At 33.1% G+C, this 24019-nt stretch overlaps 1 protein-coding gene across 23 annotated transcripts in view; it reads right to left on the reverse strand.

Moving 5' to 3' along the window:
* Positions 1 to 24019, reverse strand: part of C2CD5 (C2 calcium dependent domain containing 5) — a 93392-nt gene that overhangs the window by 35767 nt on the left and 33606 nt on the right. For 13 of the 23 annotated variants that reach the window (XM_074402902.1, XM_074402898.1, XM_074402893.1 and 10 more), the window contains 4 exons: positions 23534 to 23619; positions 17195 to 17303; positions 4060 to 4174; positions 1013 to 1108 (listed from right to left, as the gene is read on the reverse strand). In XM_074402902.1, the coding sequence (XP_074259003.1) occupies positions 1013 to 1108; positions 4060 to 4174; positions 17195 to 17303; positions 23534 to 23619 (406 nt within the window). Of the gene's footprint in view, positions 1 to 1012; positions 1109 to 4059; positions 4175 to 13520; positions 13587 to 17194; positions 17304 to 22866; positions 22900 to 23533; positions 23620 to 24019 lie in introns of all 23 variants that reach the window. The other 10 variants (XM_074402900.1, XM_074402889.1, XM_074402899.1 and 7 more) reach the window with 3 other exon arrangements.

The following is a 24019-nucleotide window of genomic DNA, read 5'->3' on the forward strand; positions in this document are numbered from 1 at the left end:
CACCATGTTGGCCAGGCTGGTCTTAAACTCCTGATCTCAAGTGATCCACCTGCCTCAGCCTCCCAAAGTGCTGGAATTACAGGTGTAAGCCACTGTACTTGGCCTTGCTTCCTTTCTTAATACATACTTAACATATTAATACTGGGGAGAAAAGTAAATATGCACACTGTGGAATAAGGAGTAATTAAAATCTGTATTATTCAGGTAGACTTAGGTACCTGGTACCTAACTGATAGACAGTCTGCCTTCCATATCCATGGGGCTGGCATCTGTGAATTCAACCAACCATAGGTTGAAAATACTCAGAAAAACACTAAAAAAGCCCACAAAGTTCCAAAAAGCAAAGCTTGAATTTGCCACATGCTAAACATTACACTGAATCCATGAAAATGAAATGATGAATAGGAATTATATCAGGTATTATGAATAATTTAGAGGTTATTTAAAGTATAGGTGAGAATGTGCATAGGTTACACGCAAATATACCATTTTATATAAGGGACTTGGGCATCTGCAGATTTTGGTATCTGCAAGAGGTCCTGGAACCAATTCCTTATGGACACGGAAGGACCATATATATTCTATCTATATATAATCTTGATAAAATACAGTACTTTTATTAATTTGTAAATTAAGAATTGTTTTTATAAAAACTGTTTCATAACCTCTTTGTTTTTGGAGGTGAGGCAGAGGGAAAAGAAAGGAAGAAAAAAATCAAGAGATATTATTTCTATATCATGACAAATGAAAAAAAAGTACACTTGAAATTCTTCAATTGGTAACCATACATGCTACTAGGAACAATAAACAATAATGTGTGCCATATAGTGCAGAATCCAATACTTCTCTGTTACTATGGGTTAGTTAAAAACGAGTCAAGTGCTCGCTCCTGATTTTTACATTGTACTACTGTAAGCCACACTACAGAGAAGAATTATCCCAACTCTGAAAAAAAAAGTCAACCTCTCCCTTCTCTGCCCTTATGAAAAATAAGCCAGGCTGCCATGACAACCTCTGTTCCAAACAGCCTTCCAAGGTGCCATCCTGCAGAAATCTAGGATTCAGTACAGCCGCTGTGCCAGATGCAGATAAAATGCAGACCTCTTCACTATAAAGGAAAAAACACAAGCAAGTTAACATTTTCAAACAGTGTAACTTTGGAAAATGCTAAATATCAAAATGATTATTATAACAGTGACAATTTAAGTTCAAGTTAGACTCTACTAAATAATAAATAATATTGATAAGATTAACCTCCAACACCTAGCCTAAAAAACAGAAGTAACTTTATTTGAATGGAGAGGGCAAGAACTCCTCATAAATTAAAAATTGAAAAAAAGATAAAGTATTAATATTAAAGACAATAACTTCATTTAAAATATGGCAAGACTGAAAGAATGAAATCTTTCAAAATATAACCAGTAATAAATTATATTGCTAAATCTAGCATTAATCAATTAAATTATATTAAAATTATCTTTAAATGTATACTGTTTTATTAAAATTATTCTAAAAGCATAACTATGTAAATATCTCTATATAGGTGATTTATATAGCTTAATCTAAATTTAAATAATTATAAAAGTTTCTGCAATACACAAAATATACTACATGAAGCTTAAACCATATTATCATATAACAGAAAACTGATATCCAAAATAATTTTTAAATGTTTATTATATGTCACCCAATTTGAAAGCTAAAAATTAAACAATCAACATAATCATTGAATGAGATCACCCAAACAAATGAGAAAAGTAGCAACCTAGGGATGAAATGCTGAAAACAAGCTAAAAATAAAACAAAAGCCTAAGAGAACAGGGAAGGAACAGTCACTTGAACTGTAAATAAATAAGGGGAGACCAGGCTTAAAGTGTAGGCAGGAATTAAGGATGTTAGAAGGAGTAACATGGAATCACTGAGGCCTTCGAATCAGGAAGCTACAAGAGCAGAAGTGTGTTTCAGAGAGTTTAATCCAGTAACAGAAAGTAACATGGGTTGGAATAGAAAAAATTTAAATACAAAGATTTCTTTGAGGTCTAGAAAGGAAGAAAATCTGTCAGATGAACTCAAACTTCTAAGTAAGTTAATTCATTTGGAGACTCCTCCATCTACGACCTATCTTCAGCCATCCTGAGTATACATCCTGTGGCCTTCTTTTTTTTGCTACTCTTTCAAGCGTTGAATGCATCTATTAAGCTTTGAAACCTCTCCTCATGCCTCTTTTTATTTATATAATTCATATTCACTCCCCAAAATCCAATTTAAGCATCAGTTACTTCACTGACAATTCTACTTCAAGCTTTTAGCCCTCTAGGATACCAAAGCATCCTATAACTCATCTTAAAAATTATTTTACATCATAATTCTCCAATGAATGTAAATATGATGCCAAGAACTGTCTTTTAAAACTGTATCCCTGGCCAGGCACAGTGGCTCATGCCTGTAATCCCAGCACTTTGGGAGGCTGAGACAGGAGGATCACCTCAGGAGTGGTAAGGAGTTCGAGACCAGCCTGGCCAACATGGTGAAACCCTGTCTCCACTAAAAATACATAAATTAGCCGGGCATGGTGGCAGACACCTATAATCCCAGCTACTTGGGAGGCTGAGGTGAGAGAATCACTTGAACCTGGGAGGCGGAGGTTGCAGTGAGCCGAAATCACACCATTGCACTCCAGCCTGGGTGAAAGAGCAAAACTCCATCTCAAAACACACACACACACACACACACACACGCATCTCTAAGCCCTGAAAGTTTATGACATTAAATCCATGAATGCGGGAAGACAACCAGGGAGTAAGGCAAGATAAGCATGACAAAGTTAGTAGTTAACAAGAGTAGAACCGCTACCATGGAAATAAACAGTCCAGGAGTATAACACGTGATCTGCAAAGGAAAAGAAAAGCCCACAGAAGATTAAATAATATGGCTCTGTGATGCCCGTATTTACTACAGTTTAATGATTTTTCCCTAATAAGGATCACCACAAGAGCAGAGGATCTGAAAGTAAATATCTAAGAATAGATAGTAGACAAATAAGACAGCAGAAGGTTAAACAGTTTCTGGATAATATCAATTGTAAACTTTTGAAGGGGTTGAAAGTAGGGTTCAAAGATGGCAAAAGAACAAGAAAAGCCAGAACCTAAGTAAGGAGCTGAGAAAACAACTGGTTAAGATAAGGTTCAAAATAAACTAGACATAAAAGAGCAAATGATATTGACAGAAAAACGTTAAGGTGTGATCTGAGAGTAAAATTTTTTAGTTTCAAAATTTTAAAGCGGAAGTTTCAAGAGATACTCAGGTCCAAAATATGGCTGAAAGTTAAATGGGATCAGAAGACTTGAGATTAAGAAACTATAATGCCAGCTGCTAGAATGAACATAATCATATGTAACTGGAGGAGATAGCAGAGAAGTAACTAAGAAAGGCAGGAAGAATGCTTTGGAGGTAGCTAATCAAACAGTAGAGTGGCACACACTTCAAAGGAGAAGACATGGTTAAAATGAATCGAAGGAGAAAAAGTTACACAAAACCAAGAGTATGAAAGCCCCTTCCTAATTTGTCAGTGTTAGGAAGAATGATTTGTTAGCAGGAGAAAGTTACATTACAGTAGGTGAAAGGAGGCAGAATGAGTTTATGGACGAACTTTAAAGACACATGGCAATTTATTTACAGTAGATCAAGGGTTCCAAATGTTCCAGTGGAAAAAGTTAATACAGTTATCCACACTATAGTAAAGTAAGCTTAGAGTTAATATTTGCTATGTGCCAGTATTATATTCTCATTTAATCACTGATTTAAATGATTAAGTGATCTGTGGTATTATCTCCATTTTAATGTATAAATTGAGGCTCAGAAGAGTTAAATAACTTCCTCAAAGTTACGCAGTCATTAAGTGGCGAAGACGGCATATGAACCTTGATCTAATGTACTCTAAAGCCCATGTTCCTCATCACTTTGCTATTCTCTTTTATTTTATTTGCATAAAGCTTTTTCCCTTTCAGATGACAATCTAAATTACAGTGTCTAGAAAATCAAGTTGTTATTATCATTTACCAGATGCTAGTTGATTCACTGTAGCCCACTACAGCATGACAGCCTAATGCTTTAGCATGTGATTTTATTTCTTGTCTGATTTCTGCCCACCATGCATCTCGAGTTTCTGGTTCATCTGAAAAATAAATTTTAAATCAGTTTGTTACTCAGTAGCACATTATCTATATGAACATGAAATGTTTAAAATAAACATACTATGGGAAGTAAAGATGTATTGTCCTATAATGGATTTTTTAACTTCACATCATTAAAATGCTACTTCTCAAAAGGCATACGATTTAACATTTTAAACTCAATCACTGGAAAACAAACTAGCTATCTGCATTTGCTTTATTACTTGGATACTTATAGGAATGTATGATTAGATATAATTTTAAATGTAGACCCAGAGTTTCCAAATTCTAATCTTAACTATGATTAGAATTTAAGAATTAGACTAAGAGAATATTCTACGTCTCACTTCACTGAGTGAACAATTTATGTGTTATATCCATAAATTTAATTTTAATTCTGATTTCATTTCTTGGTACCTATTTTTTTATAACTCACTATATTCTGGATTCTTTCCAAGGCAAAGATTTGTCAATGTTAAAAAGAGAAAGCTATCTGCAAGCCATCCTTCTACAGAGATGTAGGTCTTTAGGCAAAGTACAAGAAATAGACTAAACTAATTCAAAAAAAAAAAAAAAAAAGAAAGTAAATACACTTAAAAACGTAACATAAATAATTTGTCAACGTATATAAGGGCCAATTTCAGATAGAACATTCCATGTATTAGTCTGTAATTTTTAAAAATGATTTAGAATCACAGAATTGTATCTTATTACCAAAGAGAAGTCCAATATTGCTTGTAATGGAGCACTGTAAGTGGAGCATCTGTCATACATATTTTCCTAATCACTTGCAGTTAGCTGCAAACTGCGGGTGACAGCAGCTGCAAATTATAGTAACTTTTTATGTACAATTATGTTAAAAACAGAAACAGTCTATAATTAGCGTATCATGATTTATTTCTTTTTGTGACCAATTCTCATTTGGGAACAACCTGAGATAGAAAAAAAAAATCAATTCTAACTAGAATGCTAAGCTCTTACTGTAAATTTTCCACATAAAAGACACTATTAGAAATCTAAAAACAAAAAAATCCAAAGTTTCTATTATTGAATTGTAATATATATTCATTTTTCAAAATGTTTTTTAAAATTAGTAGAATAAGTAGAATTATACTCACTAGTAAAATAGTGAAGACAGCAAAGTAAAGAAAGGTTAAGAGGCGTGTTATAGCTCACATTCCTATGATGAAATTTTTGTTTCCTCCACAGGGAGGAAGATCAGCAAAAGGGAGAAATAAGGAGATAAAAGCCAGAACTACAAATGATGCCAGCCAGTTCTTGAATTAAAGTTTTGGTTCCAAGACAGTGCTACCCTAAAACTTTCTTTCAGAAGAAAAGAAAGTAATGCAGAATTCAGGAAACTGAGGAAAAGATCAAAGTACAAGATAAAATGAAGAAGAGAAACAGGAAAGACTACAATATGGTATTAGCAATCAATCTTATAAATTAAGAAATGTGTGAACAATTATGTGACCCTATTTTACACAAATACCATTTGTGTTAAAGAATTTCTTCACATTCCTAAATGAAATGTATGTATTAACAGCAAAAATACATCTCCAAATCCATACTCTCTTTTTCTTCTAAGACACACACACTATGAACCAATCTGAACAACCATTTAACATTAGCCTTTCCTAAAAGAGAATTTTTGTATTCTAAGATAAACTATTATTCAAGTGGTTGCCCTAATCTATTAAATTATTTAAGATTCTGAGAAAATCATTATCACAAATAACTACAGAAATGTATCTAAGTTTAGAAAACACCTATTTTCCCAAAAGACTGCATGAAATAAAAAGTCTAACTTTTCTTAAACTAATACAACCTACTATTTACTTTTTAAACCATTCTAGAAGTTGAAAATATTATTTTCTAAATCAAACGACTATGTACTATGTATTTTTTAAGAATAGATTTTTCTCACATTAGGTTTGCCTACATCTGTAAAGTAATACATAGCAGCTTTACTGATTTAAAAATGAATTTTACAGAAAGTAATCCAAAAACAAGTGTTTTAAAAATTAATGAAAAACGGAGGAAGCTACTTAAGTTATACATATATTTATTTTTAAAAGGCCAGCATGTCTAAATGGGAAAGTATGTTATAACAATTCCTATGATATACCACAGAGAATACAAAGTTCATTTACATTAAACTTACCTTAGTATAACACATAAAATAATCAAATAATTAAAACCAAACACTATGAAAGAATAAGTGGCTGATTCAAAAAACAAACAAACAAAAAAGCTGAATGCAGCGCAAGTGGAGCATTCATATTCTTCTGACAAATTCACAAGCAGCCTTTATTTTAACACATGAGCCACACAATTGCACATGGGGATGCCATTACTGTATTTAATAAAGTATTTACAAGTTTAATACAAAGCTAAAGAGTTACATAACATGGGAGCTAAGGAAGCAAATGGCATATGTCCACACTCCAGAAAACTTCTAAATTTGGTTTTTGGCTAAAGCGAAAGCTCAAAGAACGAAGGGTTTGCAAAGCAGATTCAGCATACAGGAGCCAGAAACAGTGGATATTTTGGCGCATGCTTGGATCAGGTGACAGTACAGACTGAAAACTATGGCAGCTCACTGAAATGGTTACAGAAAGTAATGGCCCTAGATTCTATGTGAAAGCAAGGCAAGCATACAGTAGGGAGCACTTAATCACAAACTGGTAATTGTATTAACAATTATCTACAACTGTAAGCAAGAGACTAAAGGAAAAATTTTGGCTACTAAATTTAGGTGGTATTTAATTAAAACAAAATTAAGATTAATTTATTTAATATTAAAGAAAAGTTAAATTTATCTTCAAAGCTTATTTTATACTCACACCAGATATGAGCTAGAGAATCCTCAAGTAGTAATTATGATTCAGCCTAACCTATCATAGTATTTAATCCCTATAATAGAATGTTTAAGGTTTAAAAACTGATAACTACAGTCTTATAGGAATGTATTGTATTTTCCCATAAGAAACACACTAATGAATTTGAATTATTTTACTCACCCTACAAAAGTACAAAATTGAGGATACTATACTAATATAAAAGCAAATAGGTCTGGTTTAAAACTTTATGGCAACTATATATGCCACACACGAAATGATACAATTTAGGTATTTGAAGAATATACAGCTGAGATGTGAGGTCACATTTAATAAACATTTCAAAGATGTAAGAATGAAATCTCTTCACCTTAAACACCATGTTTCTCCTGATAATTTACAGAATTATTTATAATTATAAAAGGTTATCATTTTAGGAGAAATAAATATTTAATTATTATACAAATTATATTTTATACTATTTTGTATTTCTTCTATGAGTTAAAACTCTTTGTAGATAATATCGCAAATCTTTTAATATATCCTCTTAATTGCAGGCATGAAATGAACTCTAAATCAATCCTCACTGATGTCTCTTTAGGGACAATGTCAGTACACTTGGGTTGATGTCAACATTCATTCATTTTTCCTATGTTACATTTCTAGAGCATGGCCACAGCTTGATATCTTGCCATCTTTCTAATATTTTATATTGATTTCTGAAGCGCAGGTGAAACTAGTAAAATTCTAAAATGGCAGTTTATATCTCAGAAAATAACCATGTGAACAACTCAACATAATATTTCTTTATTAAAATCAACCTCTTTGAGATTTTAGGCAATCACATATTTGGCAACTAAGAAACACCAACTATGTGAAATGTTAAGTTCAATCCATTTTTATATAGCTCTGGGAGAGAATAACTCTGCCTTGCAGATTCTTCTAATATTGTTCGAAGAAAAAAGAAATTGTTCAAATGTTTTAAAGCAGAGTGACTATAGTTAACACTGTACTGTATATTTCAAAACAGCTATGAAAGAACTTGAAATGTTCCCAACACATAGAAATGATAAATACTCAAGGTGATGGATACTCCAAATAACCTGATTTGATCATTACTTATTCTATGCATGTAACAAAACAAAACATGTACCCCATAAATATAAATATTATATATCAATAAAAAAGTATTTAAAAAATGGACAGTTATTCAACCTAATTTATAAATCAACAAAAGGAGATAAAATGTTAGGTTGGATCTAAGGGTTTTAATACATTGATAATCTAACATGTAGATTGATAATCTATCATGTTAAAGGACAGTATAAAAAGCTATATTCCCATTTACCTGAAAATAACATTCCAACTGCTAACCTCTTGAAGAAGATAAATTTCCCCTAATGCAAGAGAAATTAGAGTTCAGGTTCAAGGGAGTATATAACCTTAAACTGGGTGAGGATCAGTGGACTAGGAAGAAGATTCTCATTACAGAGGAAGTCATGTGCAAATACAGAGCAAACATCAAGACCTAGTAATTTGGGATGTTAGGATGAAGCTAAGATATAATCCATGTTGGACCATACTGGAGTCTCTACTATCTGTAAATTTAGAAAGTCAAAGGTGTAATCTACTCCATAATTGTGATATTTCACTGCACAGACACACATGCACAGACACACAATGGAACTGGATTTTCATTACTCTAAAAATTACTGGCAATATAGAAAAGCTCACATATCACACACGCTGTATATACGCCATCTTGGATCTTGAACTCTTATTTATCTAATTCCTGAAAACCTTATCAAAATACTGAAAACCAAAAGCTGTGTAACTACTTTAGGTAAAGTCTGCACATCTGCTCATAAGTATCTCTCAGAAAAAATAATAATTGCTGAGATTATCAGCAGAATTTAAGTTCCAAGAGAGCCTACCACCTATCTCCATTTAACTAATACACACATATCCATACACCAAAATAATGTAAGAATTACCCTAGGCTTGTACGTACAGGATGTCTGCCTGGCTTAACAATGATGTTTCAAGTACCCAACACAGTGCTCAACACATGGTAGGCCCTCCACAAACATCCACTGAATAAAAACTTAATCAAACTGAAACTTAAAATTAAAAAAAAAAATTCATTCAGATGAGCAGACTGATATGTACATTCTATAAATATATGCTTATATAATCAGATGACTCACAATTTCGTTACCACTAAATATTTTTCAAGTAATCATTGTACTTATTTTTTTTTGTACTTATTTTTATAGGACATAACTACTCACTTTTGCTCCTAAACTAAAATGAACTTTTGAAACAACTATAATTCTGATGGCTAACAAAAGAAACTAACATTTTCGAATTTTGAACCATTAATCCAAAGCTTGCCTTATTACTAACAAAAGTTTATTATATGATTGAGAGAATCTTAAGTATAATATGTCCTAAGATCTACAATCTGCCTGAAATAAAATTTGTTTAAAAACCCTTTAAAAATATTCTCAAAAACAAACGAAAGGCTATCTAGTGTTAAACAACGTGTTTTACTAACTCAGGACTTAAAATATCAATTCAAAAATTTTGTCTAAGTTCAAAAGCTATCTTCAACTCTAATTACATTTTGATACCATACTATATAACTACTTTATTTCTTCTTGCCACTTCCTGAAAAAATATCTAAGCTGATATGCAATCTATACAGAGAAAAAATAGCAAATTATCTGCAACTATCAAGATTATCACCGATTTTAAAATTATATATGTGAGCAACTCAAATACTTCTAGTGGTAACTCCGGGGAAAAAAATAAAAGATCATACTCATTTCAAAAATGAGTTAGGACTACTAAAATTTACTCTTTAAATATTTTCTCATCTCAACTTTCAAATAAACTTGAGTTTCCAAAGGGTAGAACTCAACTGCTAAGTATAATTTTAGAGCTGTAGGTATGTGGAATAATTCCCCTTTCTTTCTCTTGCCTTGAAAGCAGAGAAGAACCTGCTTCATTTGCCATATTTCACTAGTTACTAGGTCCTGCTGTTATTATATTCAAAATGTTTCATTAATTTATAGTTAAGAGCATAGGTTCTGAAGCCAGAGTACTCAGGTACAAACTGTGGCTCAGCCACTTTCTAACTATTCACCTTTGGAAAACTACTGTTTCACTTTGCTCACCTACAAAATAGGAAATTAGTGCCAACCTCATAGATCTGTTTTGGGGATTAAATGGCCTACAATTATAAAGCACTTAAAAGAGTACATGCCACATAGTAAGTTCTTGATAAATGTAGCTCTCCTATCACCACCAAAACCTAGGTTACCTATGTAGCCAAGGTCACCACACAGTCTACTAACCTGTCGCCCTGACTCTAGTCTTATTGCCTTTAAGCCTATTCTCCACTCTATAGTCAATGACCTAATGCAAATGTGACCATGGGCTACCCTTATTCTTATGTGCTTCCATTCCTAGAATGTCACACAAAAGATTTGTAAATGCTGCATCCTCCTTCCTAGCAGCAACATTCGCCTGCCTGGCCTTTCTCAAAGTCTATAACCAAGCCAGAAACATAAGCAGCATGGTAAGAAAAGGCAACATTTTAAAAATAAATTCTAATATTAGTTCCCTTCTTCCTGCTCTATAAAAACATTTCTAATGCTGTGTGTGGTGGCTCACACCTGTAATCCTAGCACTTTGGGGGAGCCAAAGCAGATGGATCACTTGAGGCCAGAGTTCGAGATCAGCCTGGCCAACATGGTGAAACCTCATCTCTACCAACACACACACACACACACAAACACAAATTATCCAGGCATGGTGGCACACGCCTGTAATCCCAGCTACTTGGGAGGCTGAGGCACAAGAATCACTTGAACTTGGGAGGCGGAGATTGCAGTGAGCTGAGATCCCACCACTGTACTCCAGCCTGGGAGACACAGCAAGACTCTATCTCCAAAAAAAAGAAAAATTTTAACACTGTACACTGTAGTTAACACAAACTAAGGCAGCAAAGCAGAAGAAAAGAAGACAAAAAAAAAAAAAAAAGCTAAACCAACCAAGATATTTCTTACTCAGTGGGAAGCAACCTAGTAAGTATGAAGTAACTATGTAAACATCATCAAATAAGTACTGGCTAGGATATCATTTTGTAAATGCTGGAAGTTTCAAAACCATACTCAAAGTATGTATAAACATGGGTCCAAAAACACTGAAATATAAATCTATGTGATTCTCCCATGTATCCTTCAAATATGAGCTCAAAAATTACCACTTCTATAAGCTTCCCTCATATACAGAGTTAATCAAGGCTTCCTCTTTAACTCTTTGTCTTGTATCACACCATACCACAGAGTAAATTATTTAATGTTTTTCTATCCTCCAAGAATATGAGCTTCATGAAGGCAGGGGGACTGGCAATCTTTCCACCCTAGTACCTAGCAAATTGCATAGCAAAAAATAAATTCTGATAGAAGCTTGCATAATGTGTCATATTTTATATAACATGACTGTATAATATTTTCCTGTATCTTTCCACATTTTAATGTTTCTGAAATAAGAATGTCTAATGATTAATAGGTATGTTTAATATGGTGGTACGTATTTTTCTTTTCTCTTGGAAGGTTATTATTAAAATGATGATGCCTCATATAATACATGGTGCGAAGAAGCCAGGAAATAGTGTGAATGAGTAATTGTAGCCCTAATAAAAATGATATCTCAACAATTATTTTCCTAACATGGCCAATTCTTGATTTTCCACATAGGAGAACAATGGCTAAATATTCTCAAATTACAAAGAATAATACATAAACAATTTGCATATGTTTACCTATCTCAAATTTTTCTTCAGAATTATTAAGTTATTTTTCCTAAACAAGTATGAAAATCAGTTTTCTGAAGATATACTAGCTCTTACCAGAAAGATACCAATTACTAAATGAAAAGCACACTACGAGGGGTCATCATTTATGTTCTTTTAACATTCTATAACTTATATCCACCTTTTTTCTTCATACACGTCCTACCTAACATTATTTTAAATGATGGCAAGATATACTGCTTCCTCAACCATGTTTTTCTTTGCCAAAGTGTAACTTGGCTTATGTGGGACAATGTCTTTGTAATATCTGTAAGATTTAATTATTATTATTTCCAAGATTGTTCCATCATTTGACCAACACACGTCTCACCCTAAACATCTCTGCCCTGACAAGATATCAGTTCCTTATATTATTAATGATGAATCTGCTCTTAATGTCCTTTTTCTATATATCTTTCCGCTGTATTAATCTGCCTATGTTTTAAAATTTCTTATTTTTAAGAAATTAACCTAGCAAGGTATTTTTTAATTTCTCACTAAAATCCAATTATAAAATATTACACTAACAAATGATCCCTTTAATTGTAATCAGTGACAGCATGCTGGTAAAAACTTGAATAGGAAATTTCCCTGAGGATTTACCGATTGATATCAATCTACAGCTGCAAAGGTTGGACTTAAATGGTTTACCAGACTGAATTTAGGTTAATCTACATGATGAACATGATTTATTTCATAGTCAAACATGCATTACTTACATCAAAACTTATATCTTGAACTCCTAAGAACAAAAAAAGTTTTCAATATTGAAAAGATTATGAGATATTATCTAAAATTCTGAGCCCCTTGGTGCTTTTGCTTTTCTGTAAGATATACTTTCTGAGACAAACAACCGAAAAATTTCTTTAGGCAACACACCAGCTTCTGACACTGAATCAAAATGGTTGTATTATATGAATCTAAAAAATATAATATAAACGATTAGAAATATACATTATTGTTTTTATCAAAAAGAAAAATTAATTGCTTTGACTCTAAAGCACATCATCAGCTGTAAAGCTCTCTTTGTCTGTTTATTTAAAAGCTACAAACTATATTCATATGTAAAGTTACTTTTTAAAAATTATATTCACAAGTGGAAAGGGAAGGAGGAAAGTTTAAGAAAACTGTTAATCCCCAAAAAGTCTGTTCTCAGTTATCAAACCTTGGAACACTTCTAGAATTATAAATAAAAATTCTAACAGTTATACTTTTACAATATTCTATAGAACACTAAACATATTCTATTCAAATCTAAATATACTTTAGATTTAAGAAAAATTACTTATAAATATTTAACAAATATTTGCTTAATTATAAAGTTAACGCCTACATCATTTACCTGATATAAAAAACCATCAAAAATGTAATAAATATAAATTTAAATGATCATTCTGAAGTTAATCACCTAAGAAAAGTTATTGATAATTTATGATATTGCTATGGCTTTCATTAATTCATTTTCGTTAACACATTTTTTATTTGTATTTCCACTGAAATTACAAGAGTTATTACATACACAGCACAGAATATATCTGTATAACTGAATTGACCTTAAACCTACTTCATCTAGAACATTTCTAAAAACTTCACTGAGCTGCCATAATTTTTGTCAGCATATGTAGTACTGAATGACCATTAAAATACCTGAATTGAAACTATTCCAGTCTAGCAGTTTGTAAGATCTTGTGTTACCCATAATTCCGACAAAGGCTGAGTTCAAAACAGCAAATTAGTAGATCAGTTTTAGGTGCAGAATAGTAGGAATAAAACAAAAAACACTACAAACAAGAACGCAATTGACAAACACCACTCGACAGGAACTGGAAAGACACAGACAGCAGAGTTAATAAGAAGTAGAAATAGAAAGGGGAGAAGAAGCATGCTATAGTAATCTAACATTAATTATTTAATTACCTTCATTTTTAAAACCACCCCATTCTTTCCCTTGTCGTAGTCACCTGTTTGCTCAATATTTACCAAAGGAGGGTGTTCTTTAAAAAAGCTTCCAACCAATAATCCATAGTTGGCAGGTGGTAGTGGTTTTAAAATAAGATTTTTTTCCCTTCTATACTGAGCATGAAACAAAAATTTCCCATATTCACTCGTCAAAAAATAGCTGCAAAATTCATTTGAGAATGCAAACACGGCATTTTCAACATTAGCACATGCATCTCAATCTGCTGTTAAGTTTCTCTCAGCAGAGTACCTCAGTGTCACAAAATTAAAACATCATTAGAGTAGATGTTAATCTAGAGTTTTAAGATTCACCTTTTCTTCAATATATTAAAATTTCTTCATAAATAATTACTTAAGAGGCCTGGAGATTAGTAAATGTTCTTAAGAAAATGTTCCTTTTTAGTGCATAATACATAAAAGAATCTGAAGAATGTGACATTTTATTTTATTTTTTGAAATGGAGTCTTTCTCTGTCACACAGGCTAGAGTGCAGTGGCACAATCTCAGCTCACTGCAACCTCCATCTCTAGGGCTCAAGTGATCCTCCTGCCTCAGCCTCCCAAGTAGATAGGACCACAGACATGTGCCACCATGCCCAGCTAATTTTTGTATTTTTGGTAAAGAGAAGGATTCGCCATGCTACCCAGGCTGGTCCTGAACTCCTGAGCTCAAGTGATCTGCCCACCTTGGCCTCCAAAATGCTGGGATTACAGATGTAAGCCACTGTGCCCAGTCAGAATGTAATACTTTAAATCAAAATAATGTAATATTGGAACCATTAGAATAACTATATGTATTTAACTAAAAATAAAACAAAATGAAAATGTAACTCATACACCACTGAAAGAACTTATATGTATGTCCATGATTTTTTGGGAAATAATCCATTAATAACTGAGAATTTCTACATGTAAACTGAAAAAAATGCTCTAAACTGGGAGGAAAAGAAGAGAATGGGTGAGCTGGTAATTATAATACACAAAATACATTCCATAATAAAAATTATTCTTTTCTTCCTTGGGATTAGATTCTTAGATTTCTTGCAAAGTTAGCATGAACTGGCAGGTAAAATAAACCCCAAAATGCAATTAGTTTTTTTTTTTTTAAGTAGTAACATTTTAAATACAACTTTATATTTAAGTAAACTTCATTTGTTCTCCCAGACTCTATAGCTTACTCAGAGTACATGGAAGCAACAAAATAAAATTTAATTTTTTTTTTTTTTTTTTTAGAGACAAGAGTCTCACTCCATCGCCCAGGCTGGAATATAGTGGCGCAATCTCAGCTCACTGCAACCTCTGCTCCTGGGTTCAAGAAATTTTCTTGTCTCAGCCTCCTAAGTAGCTGGGACTACAGGCGCCTGCTACCACGCCTGGCTAATTTTTATATTTTTTAGTAGAGACAGGGTTTCACCTTGTTGGTCAGGCTGGTCTCAATTTCCTGACCTCAGGAGATCCACCCACCTCGGCCAAAGTGCTGGGATTACAGGCGTGAGCCACCATATCCGGCCCAAAATGTTTTTCAGTAAGCAGAAGATATCACCAGTAATTAAATACATTCCTGAAACCATGTTTTTAACTATCAGATCAGTGGGTGTCATATATTAGAATATTTAAGACAATGGTCCATAGAAACACAGGTAACTAGTCTTGGGTCACAAGGTTGATGTCAGGTATCTTAACTGAGTACTTCCTTGCATTTTCCAAATAATTCAAGTTCCTTAACACAAAGATGTAGAATTTGGCATAGTCTTCAAGATCCCAATATGTTAAACTGGCATCAGTCTGAATTTTTCTTTAAGTACTATACACAAATACTACAATAAACATCTTATATTGTCCACAAAAATAAGAAACAGGAGAAAAAAAACTAAAGAAGGAAAAAAAAAAAAAAAGAGAAAACCAGTGCTTAAAAGATGTATTTGCCCAGCTTTAGAGTTAAATAATCCTGACTTGCACTCTTTTTCTGAAATCTCATTCAGGGTCCAGAGAATTCTAGTCTTCTCTGTAATAAACTCAAATGACATAAAACTACAAGGCATAAATTAAACTTAAAAAAAATGTTTAATAATAATAACACTCTGTATCCTCAAAAATAGTCATTATCTACAATGTTTTGGTCCAGTAACTTCAAAGCATTTTACTCTTCTTTTTATAGCTGTCAATATAAGTCTCACTAAGAGGTTACTTGATGTCACAATTTAAAATTTTCAAAAAATACATATGTATATATGCCAAATAAGAATACTAACATAACTTCAGGTTTAACGTGTGTTCATTGAGCATCTAGTCAATTAGAAATGCAAGAACACATTCCATATGGAAAGTTTCCACTTATCATGCTTGTTTTACACGTAGAAAAATCACCAGAGTATTTCTGATCCAAGAACCTGAATCCACTGGGACTTTCATTCCTACTTGCTGTTATAATTATGCTCCCATATTTTAAAGAAGTGAGCTAGTATGCTTACTGGTTTGCTTAAACAGAAAAAAATAGCTACATAAAAGAAACTGTGGGACCAGATGTTGGTTGCTTTGTCTGTTTTTCAATTCTTAGATACTCTACACAATGTTTACAGTTACTTTGTTGCCCAGGCTGTATTCCACCCACGACAGAGCAGAATCCCAGCACAGTGCTGGGATCTGGGTTCTATGTCTCCTGAGGGGCTGCCTGGGCAGGCTGGAGGGGACAGTCCCAGTGTGTTCAAGTTACACAATGAGCTCTAAGAAATAACAGCTCCAGTTGCCTGCTCAGAAAGAGGGTCTTTGACCCATAGACTCATCTGGTTCCCTCTGCTACCAATCTGTTATGACACCCACAGTGTTCACATAGGTCTCATTGTGTTGCCCAGGCTGTTGCCCAAGTGTGTTGCCCTGGGCTCAAGCAGTCCTCTTGCTCCAGCCTCATGAGTAGCTGGGACTACAGGCACATGCTACTGTGCCCAGATTTACAGTTATATTTTTTTCAATACCTGTTTTAAGAACAAGGAAATTAAGTTATCTACAAAGAGCTACTGCTAATGAAAAGAATTAACATCTTAAACTAATGGCCATAATAGTCAATTTATAAAATTTTTTATCTCCCCTGGGTCAAAGAAAATAGCTGACAAAAGTTATTTAAGGATTTCCTTAAAGTGATTCTGTGAACAAAAATAAACAAAGATTGTTTTTTACAGAAAAGTAACTAAAATATCCTTTAGTTTGATTATTTATAATTAAGATTACTCCAAATACATTTAAGTAACATGCTAGTTTACACTTTCCTGTCTCTTTTCAGATACATTTGGCCTAAAAAAAAAATCATAAACATCAATTTTAATAATCACAGTTTAAAGGAAACACTGAAACTTTTTAAGAACATACCAGGATTGTGGATACGATCCAAAAGCTTCACAGAACGTGCACTAACTACACCCCCAACGTGTACAAGGAATCCAGGAGGAAACGCCGTCAAGGTAAAAAATGGAAATTCCTGGTGGAAAGAATACGGGAAAAATACAACTCACCATGTGTAAAGTGTAAAAAAATTGCTTATTAAAAAGCTTGTCATAAGCAAATGTATTACATCTCTTGAAATAAAAGGCCACCCATTATATATTATACATGCTTTGTAATTAAAAGTTTTATTAAATGTTTAGAGTTCTAAATCCATTTTCCCATATATAAAATGTTATACAGAATCCAAAGACCCATTTCATCACTTCTCAATGAGGGGAAAAAAAAGTGTTCTTTCAATTTATTTGAAACACATTCCTCCTTCCTCTCAATCCAACTCTGATTCAACTTCTCAATGAGATGAGAAAACTACCCTATCCCTATACCCCATTTTCTATTTCTCAGTGGTATAGACATCGCCTTCACATGAAAACCCAATCTAAGACACGGGTAAAGATGCTAAAAACCTGGGGCCAAGAGACCTAAATGAAAGGGGAACTAAGGGAGGGTAAGTAAGAGGATAAGTAGTGTGGGTTAAGAGAAAGAGGATAGGGGCAAGTATCAAGTTGAAGTGGGTAGAGAATCATTGTGTGAAGTTATTTACTCTCCTTACTCTATCAACACCATGGTGGCAGGAACAAATCCAAGTGCATAAAGATATATTAAGGAAAGGTGAAAGGTATATAGATAACAGATAGGGAGGGAATAAAATTCCACAAGTTCTTGAATGCTTTATTCTCTCCTTCTCTGTCAAAGACATGAAATTCATCAACTTAGAGATAAAGAGAAACACAACAAAGAGAAATGGAAAAGCCAAGAAAGGAAATTCATTGAAATAGCACCCAATAAGGAAAGGGAGCTCCTGTGAAAACGTGGAGGCCCCTCACATTTACATACTGGATGCAATTAAGGAAAACTTGATGTTTGACCTGTCTGGCTCCAAGATTAATGTACCTCACTTAACTGAATCACTTAACAGTAGCCTCAGCTATTTTGAACATAATTGAGAAAAATAAGCAAAACAGGGCTCTCAACAGTCAAAAGAACTGTTACAGTCTCAAGCACTAAAGCTCACATACTTTATTCATAGCAGACTCCCACAGATCATATTCATACTATAATATTATAGTAGTTACAAATATGTATCTTAAGAACATAAATTCTAAAATTTATCATGATCTTATTTTCAAGACCACCACAGATTAAATGCAACCAAAAAAAGCTGGTAAAGAGCTACATACAGAATACTACCAGAAGCAGGCACATTAAAAGCAGCAAGAATTATTCACTGGCTGCTTCAAACATGGAGAATACAAACTCACAAAAGCATAATCACAAAGCACAGCAACTTGGAATCATTTAGCACAAAAGCAATCAGTCCTGCACACCTCAGTAACCCATGAAGGTTGAGTATAAACAAATGTGTGTGTGTGTATGTGTGTGTGTGTGTGTGTGTGTGTGTCTACACACACACATATTTAGAAATAAATTCAGTTCAAATTTAGAAGTAATCTTTAAACAAGAGAAAGAAAAATCTAGGCTATATAGGAAAAAAGGGTAAAAAATTAGTCTATGAAAGTGGTTAGGTTTGGCTCAGGAGACTACAGGTAGAGGGAAAATAAGGAAGAGGATGGAAGGAGAATATGTCACTTATAATAAATGTATTACAATATGTTTAGTCAAATGCACCCTTATTTCCATTTAAACTTTTTTTTCTGCCCTCAAAGTTTTATTTCTGGAAATCTAATGAAAACTGTACAGACTAGAAGATTACCTTATAATAAATTCATATTTATTGTCAGGAAATTTTAATGTAAATGAAGTTTTGAGCCATAAAAATATGTGAATGGATTTATTGTTAGGTACAGCACATATGGGGTAATTATACAACAAATATTAAGTGTCAAAAAATTTGGGAAAACAGTTTGGTAATCACAGAGCAAGTCCATTTGAACTCTGTAAATGTGAGTTTTAAATGAGAAACGTATAGGTGAGCTTATATTATTAGTAATGTACTAGATCTTTCAGTTTTTTTTTCAGTGTTCGGATCACTTAAATTTTAATATTTCCTCAAACTATTTGAGGCATGTGGTGGTCTCAAAGAATAAAAAAATCACTTTATATGTAATCTTTATACTTAAATCTTTTAAATATCTAGGCAAGAGACACTGAAAATAACATTTTTGTAAGCTAAATGGAAGACAGTACTTCCTTCTTCATTCTAAAAGAAATAAAATAGGTAAATTATATATTAGAAAACATTTTCATATAAGATTTTATGTAAGTATGAAAAAATGAAGCTAAATGACTTCTCACTTCAGGGTTCTTTACCCTTCTCCCCAAGGTTTCTTTGTTTGAGATAAAGAAAGGAGGGAAAGCATCATATCGGAGTTGGTCAGAAAGAAGCACACAGGGCAATGGCTGCCCAAAGGTGCCACAACCCACTCTGCCGACTTAAACTCTACCTTACAGGTCACCAATTCACCTAATCAGCACACCACTTCACTTTAAAACACAAAATTTAACCTATAATGAATTAAAATGTCATTTTATTTAGCCAAAATTCCATCTTCATACAATTCTCTCATTAAAAGGGCTACTGCTGAAATCTATAGCAGATTGTTAAGTACCTATCATCATCACCATAACGGCAATACTGTCGAGTGCTTTTATGTGCCAGGCTCTGTGGCCTATGTTTTACAACCTTTCCCATGAGGGAAGTACTATTATCTTCATTTTTTTATATGAAAAACTGAAGTCAAGAGGGTCTTTTATTCCTAGACTCTTCCTAAGCAACAAACTTTATCATCTGGTTTCACTGTCTAAATTTAGAGTTAAGGACTTGATTTTATTACACCTGATGAATTTATAGACTTTCCTTCTGTGTAAAAGAATAGCTTCTGCTGGGTGCAGTGGCTCACGCCTGTAATCTCTGAACTTTAGGAGGCCGAGGCAAGTGGATCACCTGAGGTCAGGAGATCAAGATCAGCCTGGTCAACATGGTGAAACCCTGTCTCTACTAAAAATACAAAATTAGCCAGGTATGATGGTGGGAGCCTGTAATGCCAGCTACTCAGGAGGCTGAGGCAGGAGAATCGCTTGAATCCGGGAGGTGGAGGCTGCAGTTAGCCGAGACTGTGCTACTGCGCTCTAGCCTGGACAACAAAAGCAAAACTTCATTTCAAAAAGGAAAAAAAGAAAAGCTTCCTTAAGATCAGCCCAGGCACACCCTGCTTTCAACTCCTAGATGTGAATTTCAGGAACTGCAGAAGAAATTTTCTCCAGAAAGTCTTCATATTTAAAGCAGCTTTCCCTGTGGTACCTACATAAACTTGACATGCTGATGCTTTGTCATAAGCCAAGGGCAAGCAGCATAAAAATATTTAATAACGTGTGCTCAAAGACACGGCCATTGCAAAATCATCAGAGAAAAATGGGAGTATTCTTTTAAAAAAAGATTTAAATAGGATTTTTCTTAGGAGATAGTTTATTCTTCAAATCAAATATTCTTTTTATTATTGTGAAAGACCAAACTTTCTAGGTATAAAATCCCTAAGAGATTTCTAACGTGATTTATTGTGCAATTTTACTCCCACTTCTGAAAAGATCAAAATTCTCCAAGAGTTTACCTTATATAAATGTTTTCCAAAGTATGTTCCTCACTAACAGGTATTTTAAAAGAAAAGTTCTATGGTAGAATATATTTAGGAAATGCTAAGTTAAACTAAGTTAACTAGGTTTCTTTGCTAAAGGAGCTAAAAAAGTACTTCCACGTTTTCTCACAGGTAAAATAAAAGTCTTATTGAAAAACAAATCTGGTTGAGCATGGTGGCTCACGTCTGTAATCCCCACACTCTTGAGAAGCTGAGATAGGAGGATCACTTGAGAACAGGAGTTTGAAACCAGCCTGGGCATTATAGTGAGAGCCTCTCTTCTAATTAATTAATTAAATATCTGTTTACTTTACATCAAAAAATTCAAAGGTGGAACTCAAATCTAAATAAAACTTTTATCTCTATTTCTCATCTCCCAAAAACCTGGCAACTATTGCCAAGATCTTGTCAACCTTTTTTTAATGTTTCTGTTTAATTTTGAGAACTACTACTTGGAATAATCTGTAAAAGAGATTGGACAAATAAAGTTTATCTTTCCTCAAGAAAAAAAAAAAAGCCATACAATTGATTAAGGGTGGTTTACCAAGGGATAAAAATGAAAATTAAAGAAATAAATATAAAACATCACATAAGTAGATCATGTCAATGACATAATCTAGTGTTCAGGCTGGCAGAATTAAATCATATCTGAACACATAAGGGGAGAATTCTTCATACTCCTTGTTTTTCCCAAAACAAAAGCCATACTAACAGCAGTCACGAGTGAATAGGAAAGCCAAAGATGATAATGCTTTTGCCGCTTCCTTAAGAACAGTTACTTAAGTAAGTTAGACGATGTAGACGTACTGCCAACTCAGGACTGACAGTCGCAAATGAAAACTATAGTTCTCTACACCTTTGCTGTTAATTCCATGAAGATTATTTAGTAATCTATGTCCAATGTGTAAATGCGTCCAAAATTTTAAGAATGTTTAAATGCATATTTGAAAACACAAATTTTATCCAAACTAAATTCAAAATGCTTTTCACTGATTAATATTTTTTTCCCTTAAAGTGAGATGGTTTTTAAAGATTCTTGGTACAGGTAGTAAAGTCACGGGTACATATCCAAGTAAAATCTTATTATATCGAATTTGAAGGGAACCCACATTTTTCTGTTGATGTAAATTCCAGAATGGTAATTTGATTACAAAAAATCATATTCCTACTGTGAAAAACTCTGTAGAGAACATAAAAATGGGACAGGGAAAGAGGTGAGAGCATTCTGGCCTAAAAAAAAATGGTAAGCAGACACACACAACTTCACTCTGACACTCTTCAACATTTTCAGTCTTTTGTTACATTTGGTTTTAATAGTTGATTTGAATGTGTAGGTGGGCCTTTTGGTGGCAGTTGTAGGTTTGCCTGCAAGGTGCGAGAGTAGCTGAAAGGTAACTGCTGCTGATATAGGGCATGAAGCAAAAAATGAGCCAAAGTCTCATCATTGTTTAGTTCAGCTCTGCTCTCTCCAGCCTTGTCTAGGTAAACAGTGCATACACAGATACTGTCAGCATAAGGAGGGAAAAGTCTAGAAAAATAAATTGTACCAACCTCTAGAGGAGAAATACCTTTATTTTACGAAACGTATCCTTTTACAGGTATTTACTCTTTCACCTTTTTTCCCCCAAATGCTAGTGTAATACAGAACATGTAAAAGAAAACTCTGTAAATGCTTATAGCTTCCAAATCAGACATAATGAAAGCTATAGAACTCTCTTAAAATTATTGACATAACATATATAACCATGCACCATATTAGTTAGTAGAAAAAAGAACATGAGCCTCACAGTGCTATTAAATTTAAAAAACAAATAAACTTTGCATTATGAAAAGAAAAAAGCTGTCAATATTTGCTAAAAGCTTAAATAAAACTTAAATAACCAAGATTAAAACTAGAAAAGCTTTCAGTACAAGAAATAGGCTCTCACACATTTTTCAGAAACATACCCGCCTTCTACAGAACCTATGAGGCGATCCTCCCTTAGCAATGAAGTTTATTTAAAAGAAAAGAGAGAGAGAAATCATCCAAAAACTGTAACTACTTCTTTTCCTAATCAACAAATATAAATGTTAAACTTACAATAACTAAAATAGATGCATTATACTGAATAACCACATTATTTTTTTTAGATACTGCAGTGAATGCAACCATATTATTTATATAAATCTTTAGAAATACAGAATCTGGACATTTTTTATTCCTAAGAGATTGGCCAATGATAAAAGTAATCTCAGTGAATAAATATATTAATATACTAAGGAATTATTTTTAATATAATAAAATGCTACTGGAATTTTTTTTTCTGCAAAAATGTTTACGATCTCCTTTCCAATAATAAATGTAATGGAAAATGACTTCAGCATTCAATAGGTATTCTCAAAAATAGTATTTCTGATAAAAGATTGGAGGACAAAACAAAAATTTTTATATAATTATTCCAAATCAAAAGTAGTTACGCATAAACAAATTACTTTGATACCTTAACTACATTTTGGACTTCAAAACAGCAATATTATAGATATGTAATCAAAACAGTTCATGAAAGCATGTAAGTACATGGAAGCATAAGATAACAAAGTCATATTCACAGTGTAAGAATATAGTGAATCTTACCCTCTGTTCCAACGCTGACTGAGTCTGTTGTCTTAAAAGAGCTTTAAATGGCCCCCCTTCTTTTCCAGCACTACCACTTCCCATTCCTACAGAACATCAGTACATAAATAACAACCAAAAAAAAAAAAACAACTATAGAAACAAAGTTTAATTGCATTCATCTTCATAAACATCATGAGTAGAAATATGATAAAATGATCAAAACATTTAAAGCATTGGAGATGACAACTAAAGCACATATTTTACTCTATTTTTATTCACAAAGTTTTCTACAGATGCAAGATGTCAGAGTCCTACTAACCAAAGCTAGTTTGGGACTTAATTTTTTTCTGAAAATTATTTTAAAAATTATGTTAAGGTGATGAATCTTTGCAAAATATTCCATTTAAAAGCTGACTCATAATTTAAAAAATCAAGATAACAACATTACTAAGCTAACAATTTAAGAATACTAAAAAATGAGAAATATTAAATGTCTGATTAAAT

Source organism: Saimiri boliviensis, chromosome 7 (assembly GCF_048565385.1).
Source record: "Saimiri boliviensis isolate mSaiBol1 chromosome 7, mSaiBol1.pri, whole genome shotgun sequence".
NCBI lineage: Eukaryota > Metazoa > Chordata > Mammalia > Primates > Cebidae > Saimiri > Saimiri boliviensis.